The sequence below is a fragment of the Eptatretus burgeri genome, chromosome 21, assembly GCF_056783735.1.
Source record: "Eptatretus burgeri isolate ZD-2024b chromosome 21, Ebu_testis_v1, whole genome shotgun sequence".
Lineage (NCBI taxonomy): Eukaryota > Metazoa > Chordata > Myxini > Myxiniformes > Myxinidae > Eptatretus > Eptatretus burgeri.
In genome coordinates this window covers 2197252-2220016 of record NC_140981.1, presented here as the reverse complement: position 1 = coordinate 2220016, position 22765 = coordinate 2197252, and the positions used below count along the sequence as shown (strand labels likewise).

The following is a 22765-nucleotide window of genomic DNA, read 5'->3' as shown; positions in this document are numbered from 1 at the left end:
TCCTCGGTCTCGGAGGAGTAGATGGTACCCACATACCCACATACCCACATATAACTCCGTTATAGAGGGAAGATTATTGATAAATACAAAAACAGAACATAAAGAACGTTGTTTCGTGTCGAGGGAATAATCATCGACGAACTCGGACTCGATTTTCCACTTTCACAAAAAAAAATCTGAAACACAAACAATCCGTTAAAACGAAACTTTCGATCTTTCTGTATTTATTTTAAATCATGGACACGTGATCTGGCGGGAACCAATCAGACACCGCGATCTCGCGGTTCGTTGTTACCGGAACAACTCGCGCTCTTCCCTCGGGTACCACAGCGTACCGTCCTTCACGTTACACGATGTGCGGTCCACCATGACCCGAGATGTCAGAACGAACAGCCCGGGATCCACGAACGGCTCCGATGGAGGAGACGTGGTCGGTCCGGGAGGTTCTCCGGAAGACCGCGGGTCCATGGACGGTTCACCCGAGGATAAGGAGTCCAGACCCGGTACGTGACGTTCACCCCGTACCTAGAACTTGCGTTTCCCGTGCTGATCCGTGCTGTGTACTAACACAGGAACTCATTGATTTGGGGAATGTCTTTGATTTGGGAAATCCCATCCATGACGTGTTCCCTTCCCTCTTGTACATGTATGACATCATGATATACCTCATCACGTCATTCATCATTCGATTCCTCTTTCATCTCGTTTACACCAAATCAGATTTACTTGTGATGATGGGCCTCTGCACCGGCACATAATGGCCTGTTGTTGAGGACTCTAGTGGGATCTTTTACGTCCTCGAGGAATCACTGGATGAGAAGACAAGCGACTTACCTTTGCTTTCAGAGGAAGGTATGCTCACTGATGCAACACCTTACCTGTGCAGCACCAGGATGGCAGCTTACAGCTTGTCCTGTATCAACCTTGAGGCCAAATTATGTTCAATATTACATTTATATATGTGAAGGGTGAACTTAGTTACCACTAAACCAGTCGGATATTTATAAAGCAGAGTTAGTGAGAGTTTACCAGGAAACTAATTCTGTTCGATGGATGTAAGTCACAAGTTCAAGGTCAAAGTTTTTTGACCCCAAAATCATTTTACACGAAGTTTTGACCTGAAGCTGTGACCTCAACCTTTGACCTGCTGTAAGAACTGTTATGAAACCATTGTCACGGGATAGGTGTGTTTGTACCGACTCTGTTTATCTGTTTTGGTGAAATATCATCAAGGGATACCTGGTGTTGGTTTAATGGTTTGGGTGGTGGGCTTGGTTTACTTGGGTCCTGAGTTCAAATCCCACTTTGTCGTTGAATTAATACCAGGTGGGGTTGACTCAGCTTGTTATCCTTCTGAGGTTGGCAAAGTGATACCAGCTTGCTGGGATGATTGAGCCGTTTGAGTATCTTGTGTCAGAGTGGTCACCTGTCCAGGATTGTGTCCAATAACCCAGGAGACTGCTGGAGCACCACTGATGCTCTCTCTGTACAGAGTGTGGTCTTCAAGGATGGATCATAAAGGACACGTTTAACAATGTTACCCATCACTGAGGGGCAGGGATTTGAACTCTCGTGATCACCTCTCTCATTAAATAATTTATAGTTCATCATAACCTTTTTTAATTGAGGAAAGTGTGAAAATGTAATATATTAAGCTGAATTCGTGTTTGTTTACTTGTTTACCAGCAAATCCTACCTGTCGCTTCGCTGATGGGAATATTCAAGGGAAGATGGAGAGGAGGGATGGGAAGGATAGAGGAGGAAGAGGCGTATGAGAGAGAGGGATAGAGTTACGAGAGAGAGGGTGAGGAGAGAGCGGGATGGGATAGGAGAGGGACCGATGGGGGTGAGGGAGAGGGATAGGGAGGAGAGAGGCAGAGGGAGAAGGGGAGGGGTAGAGGAGGGGACCCAGGTCGTTGTGACGCCCAGTTGAACGCCCATCCGGGAGACAGCACACACATTTATGAATGTGAAGCAGGCCGTCCTGTGAAAAACCGGGATGACAGTTTATAGCTGGGTCGGGATTCAAACCCAGGCGAGACAGCTGAGAGCGAGCATGTGTACCTCTCGGCTATCCTGCTGTGATCTGGTAATTCATTTCTGTTGAGGGAGGGGGAGGCGGTACAAGGGGATGCGAAGGCAGCATCAGGGGAAGGGGGCATCGTGAGGGGGGAAGGCATCATGAGGGGGGTAAGGCATCGTGAGGGGGGAAGGCAGCGCAAGAGGAGCAGAAGGCAGCACGAAGCAAGGGGAATGTTTCATTATTTTTTTTTTTGTATACCTTGTCGAGGCTCGTATGAGAGCGAACACACAACGCACAACAAGGGGGGCTGGAGAAAAGAGGGACAGGAGAGGGAAGGACAAAACAATGGGGAACAGAAACATGAGGAGAACTGTGGAAGGAAGAGTGATGGGGTGAGGTATATGGGGTATACAAGATGGACACGACAGGGACTTTCAGGAAGGAAAGCAGGGAATTTGAAGGAGGTGGGTTTCGGGTGGATTAACGGGGATAGAAAAGATCGTGGTTTTGGATGGGGGAAGCTAAGAGGGGATGGTGAACAGCTGTTTTGAAGACCTGGAGGAGGTTGAACACCTGGAGGTCCCTCCAGGTCTTCAAAACAGCTGATTGGGATTGAAGAGAGTGTGGGAGTTTGTTCCAAAGGCGGGAAAAAAGAGGAATGAAAGAGTGAAGGTGAGCAGTGATTCTTGGTTTTGGAAGTTTTTCCAGAAGGGGGTTGCTGACGGACCTTGAGCGCCCTGCGGAAATATGGGGGGACATATCACAGAAAGAGCAGGGCGGCGAGACCGGAGAGGAGACGAGAGAAGACAAAAAGACCACTGACCTGCCTGCGGTGAGAGAATGAGGGGCCCAAAGACTCAGCCTGACCACAGGAGATACCATTGATCCGAAATGGATTGATTTCCACAACGTGAAGCCAAGAAAGGTCAGAGGCAGGAGCCCCAGCCCAGAGAGGAGAGCAATACTCCATCAGGCTGCGGACGAAAGCTTTGTATGTGGTCAGGAGCTCGGATGGGCTGAAGAAGGACCTTGCACGACTGAGGATTCCCAGCCGGCGACTGGCTTTGGAGGCCAGTTTGTAAATGTGGCTTTCCCTGGAAAGATCATGGCAGATAGTGAGACCCAGAAGCTTGAATGAAAGGACTTCTTCAAGATGATTGTTGAGAAAGTAGATGGGGGGGGCTTCCAGACGGTTCTTTCGGCGAGACATAGTGAGAGTGTGAGATTTGTCAGGATTGAAAGACATGTTCCACGTGTTGGAGCAGTTTGTGATTTTTATCCAGATCTGCAGAAAACGAAGAAGCTGCTGCTTGTCGATCTGAGGGATGGCAGATGGTTGGAGTCATCAGCAAAGAGATAAAGAGGATTTTCCAGAGAGTCGAATAGATCATTGATGAAAACCAGAAAAAGAACAGGGCCCAGAACACTGCCTTGAGGAACTTGAGGAACAGGGAGAGGGGATGAGAGAATTCCATTTAGGGCCACATGTTGACTGCAACAGGAGAGGAAGTAGAGCGAGATGTCTGGCTGCAATTGGAGAACCACAGAGCATTGACAAGCACGTGGTCAGATGAACCAATTTGAGTGGAGGAAGAACAACAGATATTTTCATGGAAATTGGTCGAAATCAGATCCAGAAGAGATGGAGGCCCATTGGTTGCGATCCTGGTCTGGAAGTTGACTGATTGAGTCAGTCCCAATAAGTCGCAGAAGTCTTTTGCTGAAGTACCATGGCAGATGACGAAGGTACCGACACCCAACCAACTGGCATGATGGCAGTTGAAGTCACCAAATATGAGGAAGAGAGAGAGAGAGAGTTGGGATGAGAGGATAGAAGTTGGTCCATTTTTTCTGAGAGTGAGGGGTAAATGGAGTCATCACTGTTTGGTGGATGGTACAGTACACATATAAATATGAGGTGGGAGTAGAGGGGAAGCCGAAGTCAGAGGTATTCCTGGGGGTGTGGGGAAGTGAGGGCAGTGCATGGAGAGTGAGGAATTGTCTTTAATGAAGAGAGCAACTCCTCCACCAGAACGAGGCTCAGGTCTTTCATACCGGAGGAGGGATTAACCAGGGAGAAAGTTATGGAGACATCTCAAGGATGAACAAAGGAAATTGGATGCACCTGAGTTCAATTTGGAATGTAATAGCAAAGGGGTTGAATACTTATTGTTGCAAGACATTTCAGTTTTTTTTGTAAAAATTTCTAAAAACATGTTTTCACTTTGTCATTATGGGGTATTTTGTGTCGATCAGTGACAAAAAATTGAAATAGAATCCATTTTAAATCCCGGCTGTAACACAACAAAATGTGATATCAGTCAAGGGGTGTGAATACTTTCTGAAGACAAGAGAAAGAAGGATAATTTCATAAGTAATATTAATCGCTTCTGTCCATCTTTAAAACATAATACTGATTAAAAGCAACACTTAATGACTTTCCAAAGAATTCCAAAACGACAAAAGTACAAACGTCACAGACACTGCATCAATGCAGCTATGAGTTAACTCACGACTTCAGTTGACAACTTATCTCAGGTAACCATTTTGTAAAATAAACCACAGCAGGTTATAAATAGGTGAAAGGTCGGCTGTGAGCATGTTCAAAAGATTTTGCTCAGTGGGTGCACATCGGATGAATCCAACAGGATAATTGTGGCGCAAAAGTCCTCAGAGGGTGAAAGCTTTGGGACACCCCAGCATGGAGAACAACCCTCGTGCACAGAACAAGCTGTCTCAGAGAGAGGTTGAATTGGGGTTCTCCAAGCTATGAAGGACAATGCGTGACTGGAAGCATGTGAGGAGAGAGCGGAAGAACGGACAGACTGCCTTCTCGATAAGGCCAGCAAGGAGATTCCTGCTTTGAAGTCATCTCGAAGACAACAGCAGGGCAGTAGATTCGACAAGTAGACCGACCAGTCGATTTGAGTGACCAACATATAGCAGGGTGAAGTTGGTTCTTTGTTGTCAGGGAATGTGGTCGCCGCGGCATCCCACTCTCAACATACCGTGGACTCCCGATTCCTCCTTTACTGTTTGAATATGTTTGAAAATTAATTTTGCCACATGAAATTCAGAGAATGTGCCTTTCTTGCACCACATTAAATTGAGCAGTTCAGGAGACAGCCTTTCTCTCCTTTCCCTCCTCCATTTCGTCTCCTACATTGTTCCTCTCTCCTGTCTCCTGATCCAAACTGTCAGTGTTTTATATCTTCCTCACTGTCGGTGCCTCTTACATGAAGAGTTGTTAATTGTTGCCAAGTCCAATGCAGCTGCTGTCGGCGTCTCTAAACTCGTTTTGTTGCCATTTGTGAGTCTGCTTTGGCAGCGTTGTCAGTGTCTCCTCGTGTGGTGGTCATTGCTCTGGCCAGTTCATTCCTTGCTTGGTGTTATTGTGACCCAACCAGACTTTCAACAGCTAAAATAGCTGGGTCAGGAAGAGCTTTAAATCATCCATGTATCCGAGGTGTGTCACCTTTCCTGTTTCTTTGGATGTTCTTCTATTGGTTGTTCGGGTGTATCCATGTCCTTGTTTGTTGATGAGGTTACTCAGTGGGTCCAGAGCCAGACAAAACAAGAGGGGGGAAACACTGAAAGGGAAAGGGGATTGATTTTGTATATTTACATGCGTTTTATCATCCATGAATGTGGAACACTGTCAAAAGCTTCCTGATAGTCCATCCAGGCGGTGGACAATTTGGTTCTTCGCATTTTGAAATTTTCAAGTACGGCCTTGTTCAATTGAGCTTGGTGGCCCTTTTGTTCTACCTCTCAACCTCCTTGTTGGGTTTGGTGATGGAACATCATTTCTGTCTTTATTCCTGTGAGAAGTTTGTGTGTTGTTTGCAAACATGTTATCGGCCGGTATTTGTGAGGAAGTTGGGTTTCTTCATATTGTTACTGTGCCGGGGTCGCGGCCGCGATCCGACCGCTCCGACGGAGCCGCAAGTCGAGTCGGCTCGACCGATCGCCCGGAATATTGATCGCCGCCCGGATAAGTCCGAGTCGACGGGTCCTTGTACAAGAACCGAAATACGCCAATGGGCAGATCACGTGGGGTAGGGTCGATTCCCAATCTTCAATGTACCTAAATACCCACGTGATCCAACTACCGGGGTATTCCACCCTCAACAGAACTCGTACGGAACAAACCGCCGAGGCGAGCCTGTCCGGTGCACGATTCCGAGCGGCTTCATCGCCGAGAGCCGTCGGTCCAAATGTCCCCCTTTTACGGCAAACCAACGGCTTTCTCACTCCCAACACACGAAATGCTCAGTCAATGAAAGAATCGACGCGATGAGCTGAAAACATTTAACAATTGGGGTATTTATTAACAATAACGGGGAACTGGGGAAGCACGAAAGAGCAGAACTATTCCGACTATACGAAATGCAATGCAAAGATTTACAGCACACAAAGCACTTAACAATTTCCTACTTATTAGACGGGCCCACGGACACACACACACCCAAGAAATGGTGGCTAAGGCCTTTAAGAACGGGCTCCAGCTCGGAGGACAGGTGAGCTGAAACCCAGGACCTATCTCGAATCTCTCCACCTTGTGTGGTCTTCAAGTTGTTCGGATCCGGGCTCGAGCGAGAGCGAGCTGGACCCAATCGCCGTGAGCCGCTATCCTTCCCGAGCTCCAGCGAATCCTCCCGCGCTTCTCAACACGTGCTGGTGAGACGAGGCGCCAATCCTTCCCGTTGATGCATCGCTTCCCCGAGGAACCACCTCCAAGAAGAGGCTGACGAGTCGCACCAAGCCAGGAACCAAACGGAGAACAAAGAGCTCCACGAACCAAGAAAAAGAAGAAGCCGCCACTCGCAGCTCGAGTCGAGCAACCGGCTCAACTCTCTTCCGAACAAAGCAGCTCGAAGCAAAAAGCTCTCCCGAGCCAAGCAGGACCGACGGTCTGCTGAACAACTACTCAGCAGAAGCAAAAAGCTTCCAAAAACCTCAACCCTAACCCAAGCCAAACAGGACTCGACGGCCTGCTGAACGACCACTCCCCCACTCCGAACACGAACAAAGAAAGGATCTCCTCTTTATCCTTCTCCGCCCCCCTCCCCCGCGCCCGGCGTGACTCATGCCCTCGTGATCAACCACGGGTGGGAGGGAGTTGTTGACGTCATGAATCACGGGACGGCAGGGCTCTTCTTCCTATTCGCAGAAGAGGAGGAGGGCCGTTTTCCATTGTTCGCTCCCTCACTATTAAATCGATCCGCAGCGCATCTAATCGATTTCGAAACATCTATCTATAATTCCAGCAGTGTGTGTGTGTGTGTGTGTGTGTGTGTGTGTGTGTGTGTGTGTGTGTGTGTGTGGGTGTGTGTGTGTGACCGCTGTTTCTCGACAACCGCTGGTCCGATCCAATTGAAACTTGCTAGGTATATTGCTGGGGACCTGAGGATGTGCCTTTTTAAGGTTTGATATTAATCGGACAAGGGCTTCCCAAGTTATGGCCATTTATTTACCAACCAATGGCAAGACACGTTGTTGCGTGGGCGTGGCCGATGGGGAAGGGAAGCTCAGCCACGTTCCCCATTACGGGTTACAACGTACGGGCTTCCGGAGAGTGATGACTTCGTGTATTCTAATAATTTATCGATTTCTTATGCGCATTTATAGATAAGCACAATGGCCTAAGTTATGATCGTTTTCATATTAGACGGTGTATAAATTTCGGGAATATCAGAGTGCTGGTATGCTCCGAACCAGGAAGTAAATTTTTCTTTTTGTTTTTCCTTGCCACGACATTGCGAAAAGGTAAAATACGTTGGCGCTAATTGAATAATTGGGTATTAAAAATAAATTGTGAACAATCGTAACTGCGAATAATATCGAACTTCCGGGTTACACATGTACGGGCACGTGAGAGTGAAGAAACGGCCTGTGTGGTTTATTTATTTATTTATTTATTTTTTACGGGCACGTACAAGTTTAAACAATGGAAGGTGAGCTATCTGGGGAACAAGCACTTCTCGACATAGCTGACAAAAGGAACCTGTATGTTGTGTGCAATCGAATTCCAAATTCGTAACAATATGTTTCGATGAGAAATGTGTTTCGTTCTATAAACCACTCATGCACTTCCTTTTCCTCTTGGATCAGTTGTTTGAATGTCCTGGTGTCGTGATTGTGGAGAGCATCAAGTTGTTTCAGCCAGAAGTTTGGAATTCCATCTGGGCCTGGATTTTAAAGTTTGGTGGCATTTTTTGAAGTTGTTTTTAATTATTTATTTCTTCATCAATATAATCACTGGGGACATTTTCTCCACCGACATGGTGCTTCCTCTTTTCCAAGTCCACAATCCATTCTGCTTCCTTGTTATGTTTCTTTCGATCTCCAACAATTCCTTTCCAGAATGTTTCTCCATCTTTTCTTTTTCAGGGGGAGTTGACACATTCTGCTTCTGTTTCCCTAATTCGTGGAAGAATCTCTTCGGATTACTCTCAAACATGTGGTTTTGTTTTCTCCTGGTGTTTGCTTCCTCATTGTCGGTGTTTTTATTTTTATCTTTATCTTTCTTGGTATCATTTCTCCATTGAGTTTGTTTTCAACACCCAAGCACTCGAGGTCTTTGTCACCAATTTTATATTTGTTTTTTTATTTTTTGAATTCTCTTTTTTAGTTTTGGGTTTCCCTTTACTTTCGTGAACTGTTGTATTTGTCCAATGTGTTCGGTGTGTCTGTGTGCGTTTGTGTCTGTCTGTCTACATATTTTCACTTTAAAAATTGTTTTCTCTGAAACCGCTTGTCCGATTGATGCAAAATTTTAAACATCGGAGGAAATCCCGATGGAGAATGTTTTTATTGTTGACATCGTCGTAATTTGTCACATGGTATGGCAACCATATTGAATTAAAGGGGAAATTTGTATATCATTTTCTCTAAAACCACTCACCGAAAATACTTGAAACTTTGCATGTGTTATCAACTCCTTATGGGGTATATCGGATGATAATGATGATGTCATCAGGAAAGTCTTATTCCAGCCATAATTGGTTGAATTGAAATCCTCTGGAAAATCTGAAACTTCATTTATCTGATCTTTGACCAGACGTGAGTGAATAATTAAATTTTTGACATACATAACCCATTCCAAGAAACAATGTGATATTATCCTGTGGGGTGCTTGGATGACACGAGCATATGGGCCATGATAGTAGTGGGCCATGATCGTGGGATGTTCAGTTAACAATGGTAATATTGTTCAGAATGAACGTGCAAGGTGAGACTATGTGCTCTACTCGTGTCGTTCAAGTTGTAAAAGTGATTTATTGATGTTTTTGCTCAATTGTCAATTTGCAGAGAAAAAATTTGAAACGTCTTCACGTGTCAACTGTTCCTCGTCGGTGGTCAGAGAAGTTTCTTTCGATCATCACCCGACAGAGACTTTTTGTCAGGATGTTGACCATTTTCGGGGTGTGTCTACAAACAACAACTGTGACAGGTTTAGCAATGTCTTGCAACAGGAGAACCAAAGAAGTGACAAGACAAACAAGTTTCCTGTTACCAACAAAGACTTCACCTCCTCATCGTGTCTAAAAGGATGTATAAAAATATGCACAGGTGAGACGTCACACAGGTGCACTGTGTGTCATAAGGGATTTGCTTCTTCTTCATATCTGTTGACACCTCAAAGGTTGCACAGCGATGAGAAATCCTACAAGTGTTCACAATGCAGGAAGGACTTTTTTCTTCATCAAATTTAAATCGTCATCAAAAAATACATTCAGGGGAGAAACCTTACAAGTGTTCTCTTTGTAACAAAGCGTTTAATCAGCCATCACTCTTACATGAGCACCAGGTATTGCACACCAGGAAGAAACCCTACAATTGTTCTGTGTGCAACAAAGCGTTTAATCAAGCATCGAACTTACATAGACATCAAATAATACACACAGGAGAGAAACCCTACAATTGTCCTGTGTGCAACAAGACCTTTACTCGTCCATCGTCTGTCTCAGCACATCAAAGGGTACACACCGGAGAGAAACCCTACAATTGTCCTGTGTGCAACAAGACCTTTACTCGTCCATCGTCTGTCTCAGCACATCAAAGGGTACACACAAGAGAGAAACCCCACAAGTGTCCTGTGTGTAACAAAGCGTTTAATATAGCATCCAACTTCCATACACATCAAAGAATACACACAGGAGAGAAACCCCACAAGTGTCCTGTGTGTAACAAAGCGTTTAATATAGCATCCAACTTCCATAGACATCAAATAATACACACAGGAGAGAAACCCCACAAGTGTCCTGTGTGTAACAAAACATTTAATATAGCATCCAACTTCCATACACATCAAAGAATACACACCGGAGAGAAACCCTACAAGTGTCCTGTGTGTAACAAAGCGTTTAATCATTCATCGAACTTACGTAGACATCAAATAATACACACCGGAGATAAACCCCACAATTATCCTGTGTGCAACAAAGCGTTTAATTATAATCCATCAACTGCATCTCGACATCAAAGAATACATCAAAGCAAAGAATTTCCAGCAACAGGTGCGAGTAGAAGATGCCACACATGGGATGGAAATATCAGCGAATCCAGTGCCATTGATCGCAAAGAAGAGAAATGAAAAATACAAAAAGATTCATCAACAAATATATACCCACAACTAGGAGAACGACAAAAGAGCAGAAAGATTGTAAAAAGATCTGGTAAGAGTTGGGGAGAGAACAAAAAGGCACTTTGCAGTTACTTGGAAGACGTCATGTCAACTGGGATGGAGAACGAGTACAGTGTCTATAGAAAGTCTACACCGTCTTTCAAAATATTCACCTTTTGAAGTCTTATAGCCTGGAATTAAAAACATTAAATCAGAGTTTTTGCACCTTCACTTGCACATTGTAACCCACAACTTCCAAGTGAAAAATGAAAGACACAAGTTTCAGAAAATTAATTAAACACACAAAACTAGAATGTCTTGGTTGGATAAGTGTCCATCCCCAATATAATAGCAATTGTAAACGAGCTCAGGTGTAACCAATCACCTTCAAAATCACACACCAGGATAATTGACCTGCACCTGTGTTAAATTGTAGTGAGTCTGATGATTTCAGAATAAAATCAGCCGTTCCTTTGGGTTTCCACTGCTGAGTCCTGCATTTCACAGCAAATGCTCAACCATGAGCACCGAGGAGCTTTCAAAACACGTCCAGGATAAAGTTGTGGAAAGGCAGAGATCAGGGGATGGGTATAAAAATATTTCAAAGGCCTTGGAATATCCCTTGGAGCATAGTCAAGACAGTCATTATTAAGAAATGAAAAGCGAATGGCACCACCAAGACCCTGCCAAGATAAGGCCGTCCCTCCAAACTGGATAACCAAGCAAGGAGACTGATCAGATGCCACCAAGAGGCCAATGGCAATTTTGAAAGAGCTGCAGACCTTCATGGCAAGGACTGATCACTGGTGTCCATGTGACAACATTACCGCAAGCACTCCACAAGTCTGGGCTGCACGGTCAGGTGTCAAGAAGGAAGCCGTTACACAAAAAAGCCCACCTTCAGTCATGTTTGAGGAATACAAGAAAACACTCCAGACATTCTGAAGCCATGTGGAAAAAAGTTTTGTGGTATGATGGGACTTATGGAAAAATGCAAAACGCAACATTTGGTGCACACCCAACAAAGCACATCAGCCAAAGGACACCATACCTACTGTGAAGCCTGGTGGTGGCAGCATCATGTTATGGGGATGTTTCTCATCAGCAGGGACCGACCTCATCACAAACTGTGCTCATCCTGCAGGTGCTTTACAGGTGTCAAAGGGTTCGTCCACGTGAAGGACGAGAACATTTGGTCGAAGTACCATCGTCCAGTGAGTTTCTCTTCAGAGGCATTTTCACGAGTGAAAAGTCAGGAGTGAATAGTCAGGAGTGGAAGAGTCAGGAGTGAATAATCTGGAGTGGAAGAGTCAGGAGTGAATAGTCAGGAGTGGAAGGGTCAGGAGTGAATAATCAGGAGTGAATAATCAGGAGTGGAAGAGTCAGGAGTGAATAGTCAGAAGTGGAAGAGTCAGGAGTGAATAATCAGGAGTGGAAGAGTCAGGAGTGAATAGTCAAGAGTGGAAAAGTCAGGAGTGGAAGAGTCAGGAGTGAATAGTCAGGAGTGGAAGAATAAGGAGTGAAGAATTAGAGAGTAGAAGAGTCAGGAGTGGAAGAGTCAGGAGTGGAGAATCATGAGTGGAAGAGTCAGGAGTGGAAGTCAGGAGTGGAGAATCAGGAGTAGAAGAGTCAGGAGTGTAAGAGTCAGGAGTGGAAGAGTCAGGAGTGGAAGAGTCAGGAGTGAAAGTCAGGAGTGGAAGAGTCAGGAGTGGAAGAGTCAGGAGTGGAAGAATCAGGAGTGGAAGAGTCAGGAGGGGAAGTCAGGAGTGGAGAATCAGAGTGGAAGAGTCAGAGGTGTAAGAGTCAGGAGTGGAAGAGTCAGGAGTGGAAGAATATGGAGTGAAGAATTAGGAGTGGAAGAGTCAGGAGTGGAAGAGTCGGGAGTGGAGAATCATGAGTGGAAGAGTCAGGAGTGGAAGTCAGGAGTGGAGAATCAGGAGTAGAAGAGTCAGGAGTGGAAGAGTCAGGAGTGGAAGAGTCAGGAGTGGAAGAGTCAGGAGTGAAAGTCAGGAGTGGAGAATCAGGAGTAGAAGAGTCAGGAGTGGAAGAGTCAGGAGTGGAAGAGTCAGGAGTGGAAGAGTCAGGAGTGGAAGAGTCAGGAGTAGAGAATCAGGAGTGGAGAATCAGGAGTGGAAGAGTGAACTTGACTTTCTAATCTGATCCACTTGCCTGGTATCCCCGTTGTTTTTTTGGGATGTACCACGTGTTCCTGGTAGGTACCACATGTTCCTGGTGTGTACCACATGTTCCTGGTGTGTACCACGTGTTCCTGGTAGGTACCACATGCTCTTGGTATATCCCACATGCTCTTGGTATATCCCACGTGTTCCTGGTGTGTACCACGTGTTCCTGGTGTGTACCACGTGTTCCTGGTGTGTACCATGTGTTCCTGGTAGGTACCACATGCTCTTGGTATATCCCACATGTTCCTGGTGTGTACCACGTGTTCCTGGTGTGTACCACGTGTTCCTTGTAGGTACCACATGCTCTTGGTATATCCCATATGTTCCTGGTGTGTACCACATGTTCCTGGTGTGTACCACATGTTCCTGGTGTGTACCACGTGTTCCTGGTGTGTACCACGTGTTCCTGGTGTGTACCACGTGTTCCTGGTGTGTACCACGTGTTCCTTGTGGGTACCACATGTTCCTGGTGTATTATTACCACATGTTCCTGGTGTGCACCACGTGTTCCTGGTGTGCACCACGTGTTCCTGGTGTGCACCACGTGTTCCTGGTGTGCACCACGTGTTCCTGGTGTGTACCACGTGTTTTGCAGACATGTTCCACTGTTCGCTCTGCTCCAAGTTCTTTCCCAGCGAGAGGATCCTCATCGATCACATGAGACGTCACGGTAAGTCACCCTCAGCGATGAACCACCGGTGAAGACGGTGGACTTCATATCCGGCGCATGAAAGTTTGGAATCACGTGACCTGGTTTACCTCGAAGGATAAGCTGTTCACGAGCAGGTGATCAGAGGAACGAAGAGGTGTGGAGGAGGTGTTGTCATTTCAGAGCTGCTTGTCCGGTCACACGTGAAGTTTGTTATCTCCCCGGTTTGTAAGGTGTGCGTTTTGTCGTCCAGGTGAGCACAGTTACCCGATGTTTCATGGACCTTCGGTCGAACGTCAGGCCTGGCCAACCGGTTCGTGAAAGACTCGGACTAAATAACGTCCCTCGGAAGACGGGGCGGGATGAAGGAGGGACCATTGTGGCCGTTCGGGAAGGAGCGACGGTCGTCGTGCGACGTGGTGGTCGTGCGATCGGTAACCCGCGTTGTCCATCTTGCAGTTAACCACTACAAGTGTCCTTCCTGCGACATGACGTGTCCGACACCCTCCGCCTTGAAAAATCACATCAAGTTCCGACACAGCAGCGAGCAGCCATTTACCTGTGCGCTGTGTGATCACAGGTAGGTATTACACCTTCCATCACACACCACCTTCATGTCATTGTCCTCTTTCCCCCACTTTGTACACACCTTGACATCGTCTGTGTGCCGGTTTCTCCCCCTTTTTGTGCACCTGCTTTTGTAAATCCGTGAGCACCTGCTACCCACAATGCATCGGGGATCATGGAGTGCGGTTGGGAACCTTTGGGAAACGTGTTTGCTTCGAGGGATTTCATTCGCTGCCCGAGCTTTGGTGGAGGATGTTGATTTTTTCCTGATTACCTGTGTGACGTCACTGTGCCAAAGGTGTAAAAGTCAGAATGATTTGGGGAGACACCTGCAGACCCACGGCGTCCATCCTCTTTTTCGGTGCGACGCGGCTTCCTGCTCTTACGTCGCCCGCTCCAAGCAAACAGTCCGAAAACATCACCGCGAGGTCCACCAGGTGAGGTCGTTACCGGTAACTACAGGTGTACTCCCCCCAGTCCACACGGGTTTTAAAAGGTACCTGTGAAATGCTCTTCGTTGAGAAACAGGTCGGAGGTCAAATGGAACGACCTCATGGGGAATGAATGAATCAGAGAAAGATTTAAACAAACTCCCATGATTGGTTGGTTGGTTGTGTGAGTCTCTTGGCCATTGGAACTTGGCCATAAAAACCACGGACCACCACCCAAAAGGGAGGTAAACTCACAAGGTCACGTGAACACCGGTTCCTACCTTCACGGCTTCACCTGCCGGACGTGAAACCGGTGAACAAACGGCTCTCACTTAAAGTCGTGCCGGCACACCGACAACTGTACCTGAAAAGGGCAGGCCATTGCGTGACAGCACCTCGTTGGAATATTGAATGATTACCCGAGCCTCGTGGCCCGGATGAGATTGGCCTCGCCAGGTGTGTTTGCCAAGGTGGCGATAACAACTCGGCTTCGTGGTCAAGGGTCGGGTCATGTGGCAGGTGGGACACCCTGAATGTCAGGGTGTAGGTGGTGGGACACCCTGAATGCCGGGGTACAGGTGGTGGGACACCCTGAATGTCAGGGTGTAGGTGGTGGGACACTCTGAATGCCGGGGTACAGGTGGTGGGACACTCTGAATGCCGGGGTACAGGTGGTGGGACACTCTGAATGCCGGGGTGTAGGTGGTGGGACACCCTGAATGCCGGGGTGTAGGTGGTGGGACACTCTGAATGCCGGGGTACAGGTGGTGGGACACTCTGAATGCCGGGGTACAGGTGGTGGGACACTCTGAATGCCGGGGTACAGGTGGTGGGACACTCTGAATGCCGGGGTGTAGGTGGTGGGACACCCTGAATGCCGGGGTACAGGTGGTGGGACACTCTGAATGCCGGGGTACAGGTGGTGGGACACTCTGAATGCCGGGGTACAGGTGGTGGGACACTCTGAATGCCGGGGTACAGGTGGTGGGACACTCTGAATGCCGGGGTACAGGTGGTGGGACACTCTGAATGCCGGGGTGTAGGTGGTGGGACACCCTGAATGTCGGGGTGTAGGTGGTGGGACACCCTGAATGTCGGGGTGTAGGTGGTGGGACACCCTGAATGTCGTGGTGTAGGTGGTGGGACATGGTTGTGATGTAATGGTTTTTCCTCTCCAGGGAGACTGCCGGCCGCGGTACAAATGTCACTTGTGTGAGAAAACATTCACACGCGGAAGTATTCTCACACATCACCTGATGAAGAAACACCTGTTTCAAAGGGCAAAGCCGGACACCCCGTTTCAGGTATTGGGGCACAACATCATCGTCATCATTGCAGACCATGGTCCAAACAGAGCGTCCATGTTGCATTCTGAAGTCTCCTTGGCAATGGTTATGTTAGGTGGTTTGGTTATGTTGGGTGGTTTGGTTATGCTGGGTGGTTTGGTTATGTTGGGTGGTTTGGTTATGCTGGGTGGTTTGGTTATGTTGGGTGGTTTGGTTTTGTTGGGTGGTTTAGTTTGTGCTGCTAGTTTGGTTATGTTGGGTGGTTTTGTTTTGTTGGGTAGTTTGGTTGTGCTGCTGGTTTGGTTATGTTGGGTTGTTTGGTTGTGCTGGGTGGTTTGGTTATGCTGGGTGGTTTGGTTGTGCTGCTAGTTTGGTTGTGCTGGGTGGTTTGGTTATTTTGGGTGGTTTGGTTGTGCTGCTGGTTTGGTTATTTTGGGTGGTTTGGTTCGAACCCAGGTTAAAGTTCAGAGATGAATTAGTGCACCTGTTGGTGCAGGTTATCCTACCAGGTGCACGCACCTTTTTAAAAAAAAAATAAAATGGTCTCATTGTGACTCAACACCCACTCCTCCCTCACCCACACACATCCCATAATACTCATGGGTTGCCCTTCCCTCCAAAGCTCTTTCCCCTTTTCTCTCTCCTGATCTACAACTCCACCAACATCCCCATCCACCCCTCCTCCCCTCCCCTCCTGGGGGGTCATATAAACTTTAGACAGTACACGTCACGTGGAAATCATCCCTTGGGGGACCATTCACGGCCCGTGACCACATGATAAACTCACGTCGTCTTTACAATGTGTCAGACGTGCACGCTCGTCCATCCTTGGTAGAAACATATCACAAGGCAGGAGACAAGAAGGGAGGGAAAGGGAAGCACAAAATAGTGCAGAAGAAAGACAAGAGGATATCTGTGGAAGGGACAGGGATGGGATGAGGTAAACAAGACGGCACCACAGGGACTTTCAGGAAGGAAAACAGGGAATTTGAGAGAATGACGTCACGACGCGTGTTCCATTGAGGATGCAGGTATCAAGTGAACCAAGATGGCTTCTTGCGCGTCAACCTGGTCCGTTACGAGGGTGTGGAGTTGACGACTCAGCTCTGGATGGGGGAAGATAGGAGATGGTGGTGAACATCTGCTTTGAAAGAGAATAATTGTCTTCTTCCTCGTCGATCATCCTCCAACCCCCCACCCCTTCCCCCGATAAGGAACAGACCGAGGCGCTCCTGGAGGCACGACCCCCAAGGTGTTGTTCCAAAGACAGAAAAACAGAGGAATAAAAGAGTGAAGATGAGTAGTGATTCTTGATTTTGGCATTTTCACCAGAAGGAGATTTTTGTCAGACCTTGAGCACCCTGAGGAAATATAGGGGGGACAGATCACAGACAGAGCAGGGGGGACAAGGCCAGGAAGTAGATGGTAGAAGACAGAAAGACCACCGACCTTCCTCCGGTGAGAAAGTGAGAGATCCAAAGACTCAGCTTCATCGCGGGAAATACCAATGATCCTAAAAGCGTTGGTTTCAACAGTGTGAAGTCGAGCTAGGTGTGAGGCATGAACACAACCCCAGAGGGGGGAGCAGTAATCCATCACATTGTGGATGAAAGCTTTGTAAATGGTTAGAATCTCACATGTGCCAAGCAAGGACTTCGCACAATGGAGGATGCCAGGTTGGCGATTGACTTTGGAAGCCAGCTTGGAGATGTGGCTTCCTTGGGAAAGATCATGTTCCAGCCGGTCCGTTTGGAGAGACATGGTGAGGGTGTGAGTTGTCAGGATAGAACGGAATATGGATGAAGCAAAACACAGAAAAATCCGAGAGGAAAACCTGCTGTCCTCTGCAAGAAAACTGAAATTGGGACAGAATTTCACCTTTCAGCATGATAACCACCCGAAGCACACAACCAAAGCCACACTGGAGTCTTCGTTATCGTGTTCAGGATTTTCCATGGGATTCCCGATTTTTGCTGCTTGTTTGGTGCCTATACTTCTCAGCTTGATTTGATTATTTGGTCTTCGATTTTCTTTCCCAGCACGATGAGATGTTCTGCATCTAATGTACTTCTCTGTCATACGTTTTGTATGTAATTTTATAAATTATTTTATACAAACAATGACATCATCATGTGAAAAGTAGAAATGATCCATTAAATATTGGCACCCCTGCCTCACCTTGCACTTCTTGATGCCAAAGAAACCAAGTCCATCACAATCATTGGAATCTCCAGTGATGAAGCTGAGTCTATGGTTCTCTAACTCTCACACCGGTGGGTTCTCCGTCTTCTCCCGGTTCCTTTCTGGTCCTGCACCCCTCTGCTTTGCTCTGTACTCTTATTCCCGAATTTTGTTCCAAAGGGCTTTCACAGTCTTCCAGTAACCCACTTCTGTTGAAACTTCCAAAATTCAGGTTCTTTGCTCACCTCCACTCATTTGTTACTCCTTTCTCCAGCCTGTGGAACCATCTTCCTCAGACTTCAATCTGACTCTTCCGTCTTCAAGATGGCTGCTCACCAACACCCCCCCCCTCCAATCCATTCTCATGATATTTTCCCCCTCTCCAAGCCTTCCTTTCCTCCCCAAGCCCTCTCCGAAATAAAAGCCCTCCACAAACCTCACTGATTAAAGCACTTCTTCCCCCCAACATCATCACAGTCCTTTCATATTTTCATTATACTCAAAGAGCGAACCAATGAATATTTTTTCATGCTCTACTTTTGGGAATAACTTAATTTTCTTATCACATTCATTTCCATCGAGTATATTCACAAATAATAACTTGGAACTTGGTTCTTGGTAAAAGTATTGTTAGGTCTGAGGGGGGGGTATGCATTCAAAGGGTAATTAGGATGTTTAATTAGGTATGCCATGCTGTTCGAGTTTTACCAGGATCTCGATGTAATAAGTAGCAATTCAGTGGTGATAAGTTGTCTAGTAAATGTCCATTTCTTCAAGGGGGAAATGGTAATTGTCGCGTAATTAGTTAGGGAAACGGGTTAGGGCAAGTGTGTCTGCGTAAACCCCTTTTAGTATTCCCTGGAGGCTTGCCGTGACGTCACAGGACAGTGCTGCGGATGGCTCCGCCCCGTGATCACGATTGTCGGAAGGCGACGGCGGAGGGCCAATGGAGCGGCTCGATTGGAGGTGACGAGGACTCGAGGATAAAAAGGTTCTGTTCGGGGAAAAGGCGAAGAGGGAACCCTCGGATGAAACACCCCAGGGGGATCTCGCCGGGTCTGCAAGAGTTCTGAGATCCGAACCTTCCATCTGACCGAACAAACCATTCCGTGTGCAACGAGACGTTTAACATACCCGTGGGTCAAAAAGTCTTTTCCCCACGTGGTTACCACTCCATGTGCAGTTTCTCAGCAGATTCACACCTTTGACCCACCGGTGGATGCACTTCCGGACACCATGAACATCGTGACACTTTGTCCTTTGAAAATAGCCATTTGTCAGTAACATCACTTAACGCTGGGAGCGTGCTGTTTGTTGGGCTGATTAAATCCTGATTTCATCATGTCTCGTGGCCTTGCTGTTTTGCCTCGTGCCTCACCTCGGTTGGCTCTGGGGTTTTCCACCTTTAACCTTTCTAATTCCCGTTGTGCTTTCCAAGGTGTTTTCAATCAATGCAATTCCTTCATTATCCTCCCTCTCCTGCTCGCAACTTGGCGCCAGAACTGGCTCCCTGGCGGCTGTGAGGTTGTGGGACACCTGTTCGGTTGTGGTACACCTGTTCAACTTTACAGTGTAAAATAAATAAAATACCCCAATTTCATGAATTAAATGACATTTAACCAATTATTATTGAGCACCACGGTTATTTTGACTCTGATAAACAAAAATGATGAAAAGCAAATAATTTTCGGCACCGCGTGCACAGGTGATTTTGGCCATGGACTGTTGAGTCTACACAAGCTGACTCTTTGCGTGCTTCCTGCTCGACTGTGTGTGTGTGTGTGTGTGTGTGTGTGTGTGTGTGTGTGTGTACCTGGCGCCTTAGAGGGTTTGAGATTGCATATCCATTGGAATTGTAAGTGTATGCTCTGACGCCCAAACCCACACCACCATCCCATCGTGTAAAAAAAACGTCGTGATCCCTTTCCTCTTAAGTTTAACGGCCCAGTTATTCTGTTAGAGAAATAAACACTAACTCAGTGAAAAGCGACTTCCGTGCCACCTTTCCTCGTCCTGCTTATGTAGAGCGATTAGAACCGCCATCTTTGGCCAGTAAAGGATAAACCGCCTCCACTGCTCTGGCTCATTCTCACGTTGGCGGGACTGTTCAAGTCCTTGAAAACCCGTCACAGTATCTTTGCTGAACAGAGATGAAATGACAAACTTCTCTTTATTGCTCTCTAATACCACCTCCTGAGCCATACATATCATTTTGCCGATTGCTTATATTTTTCAGTCTTTCCAAATCTTACATTGCTTGATGATTTTATGAAAGTTCTTCTCAAAATCATTTGGAAGCAAGCTGTTTTATTTTTGTCTCAAAAGGACGTAGTGAAACGTGCAGCTAACCGCTCCTCACATGGAAGGAAAATCAGGGTTTGCCTGCACAACCTCACTCACCTCAATGCGACTCAATCCCTTGAAACTCCATTGTTTTTCTATATCAGATGCCATCAACTTGTGCAATTTTTGGACCCCAGCTAAATGAAGCTTCATTCAGGAGATGGAGTTAGGCCCAGAGTAATACTCGGCCCTTGCAGATCAATCTTTTTCACAAGAGGAGAGGTGGAATTCCTTAAACGGATTCATTATTTGTTGTTTTATACAGAATTAAATACAACACGAATAATGGAAAACCCTCTCATACACCCTCCAATTACTGCTTTGATACACTAACGATATTTTTGTTTTCTGACAAGGAAACCAAATGTTAAATGACATCGTTGATAACTGATGCTTTGAAAAAATGAAGCCAACGAATCTAATATGGTTCGGCATGCTAAGATTGGCTCTCCAGAATCATCACGGGGAATGAAATCACCTTATCTATCTTCACACTTCCTTGAAAGATAATTTAATGACATCATGTCTTGCTGTCTGGAAGAATTCTTTCTGTCTCCCCATGTTGATGGTTACTCCACTTTCTTAAAAGAAAGGTCTTGAGAAATCTATCCCCCTGTCTCTCTGTCTCTCTGTCTGTCTCTGTCTCTCTTCTGTCTGTCTCTGTCTCTCTGTCTGTTTCTGTCGCCTCTGTCTCTCTGTCTCCATAACCCTCGTGAAGAGGTTCTGTCGCTCTCTGCCCTTCTCTCTTTCTCTCTCTCTCTGTCGCTTCTGTCTCTGACTGTCTCTGTCTGCCTGTATCTGTCTCTGTGTCTGTCTATCTCTGTCTGTCTGTTTTGGTGTTAATTTTTGTCTGTTTTGAACCACGGAGTGTTGACTCATTCTGAAATATTTTTTTCAGTTTAAACGTCTGCCTGGATGAATCCGACACAAAACTCAATCTTCTGGAGGTAAATGTTTTATTTATTATTTTATTTATATCATTGTGTCATCATCTTAAAAACCCTCATGGATTTTCCCTCTTTGTTTTGAATCGAATATGGTGATCGAGTTTTGAAATCACAAACCGACAGACTGCTGCTGTAAAAGAAGATTTTGTTCAATGTTTTCAATCTTGTTTAATTATATATGTTTTGCTTACAATTATTCTCTTAACGCTTTTAATACAAAGGCATTTAGAATAAAGGGGATCTCCCACGGTGAGGCTGAGGGATGGGGGCTGTCAGTTTCTCACCGCAGGGAGGTTATGAATGGGTAGGGTTTGGGAAGTTGGCGCTCCCAAAGACCCACTACACTCTCTGTCCCACTCCACCTGTTCTCCGCGTGTGTGCATATAAAAGGGTTTAATGGCAATGTGGGTAAAGGTTGTGTGTGAAACAAAGAAGGAAGGAGAAATTTTTTTATTAAAATAAACATGTGTAGATCTACCACACTTGAGCATTCTCCACAAATCATGTGATGGTAAGAAGGATGTGGGTGTGGCTTGAATGGGTGTGGTCGAACCCTTTGTGGGCGGAGTCAAAAGGAGGAGCTGTGTAGGAATCAAAATGGGTGGAGTCATTTTTTGAATATTTTTACAATTTATTATTATCTTTGTCTTTTGTAATTACTGTGAGTAAAATGAACCCTAAAATTTCTTACTCCTTCTAAATCACATAATTTTGGTAAACCATAACTGTACCAAATTGTCGACATCAATAAATTTTTAAAGTTCATTTGTCCATCGCTCAGTGTAACCTTTTTCCAAAATGAGATTTCCACCTGTATGTTCTTACTGTATCATCAACTTTGAACTTTGGCTTCATGACATGAATCTCTTTTTCATATCCTAATTTTGTAAATGTACTACTTGATGGCTTCGCCTTCATTGAGGTGTGAATCGTGTCGTTGTACTTATCTGCAAATGTCCTGAATTCCAGATAACCATTGTTGAGAACCGAGTTGAGTGAACTTTTTGTATAGTCTCTATTTTAAAGTGCGATTGGAAATATTCAATAACAACCGCTCTCCCTTTCATTGAAGGTGCCTGAAAAATGTAATAGTTTTTTTTTAAATTCATAAATGTTTTGTTGTTGAACTCTGTACCCTCATCAGTCCACAATTATTTTAGGTTTTCTCATGTTTAAAATATTTTGTCTAATGTTAAAAAAAATTGTCGAATTCTGATATACTCAAAGTACCCACGCCAGCTCTAACTACCGGGAAATTTGATCCACACCGACAGATTTTGTCTCAACCGAAGCACAAAGATTAATCGGATCCATGTGAACCGCAGCGGGATTTCAGCAGTTCAGTTGGACCAAATGAACGGAATTTACGGCGCATATTAACAATCGGGGCCATGAGCATGGGGAGAGGGAGATAACGAGCAGAGTCACACCAAATATAATCAAACAAAATAATGATGGAAGGCACTTATACTGCTCTCAACTTAAAGGAAAGAGGCCCACACACACATCACACACACACACAAGTT

At 46.0% G+C, this 22765-nt stretch overlaps 1 protein-coding gene, 1 long non-coding RNA gene and 1 pseudogene across 2 annotated transcripts; all 3 read left to right on the top strand.

The window, feature by feature from the left end:
- Positions 1-91: 91 nt before the first annotated feature.
- On the top strand, positions 92-9471 carry LOC147008177 (uncharacterized). The gene is made up of 3 exons (XR_015053605.1): positions 92-503; positions 721-852; positions 9338-9471. It is a non-coding gene; the product is annotated as an uncharacterized LOC147008177 (long non-coding RNA).
- A 199-nt stretch (positions 9472-9670) lies between these two features.
- On the top strand, positions 9671-11758 carry LOC147008176 (uncharacterized). The gene has a single exon (XM_085865492.1). The coding sequence runs from the start codon at positions 9708-9710 to the stop codon at positions 10620-10622; it is 915 nt and encodes a 304-aa protein (XP_085721618.1). The 5' UTR covers positions 9671-9707; the 3' UTR covers positions 10623-11758.
- Positions 11409-16905, top strand: LOC147008175 (histone H4 transcription factor-like; annotated as a pseudogene).
- The last annotated feature ends 5860 nt before the right edge of the window (positions 16906-22765 follow it).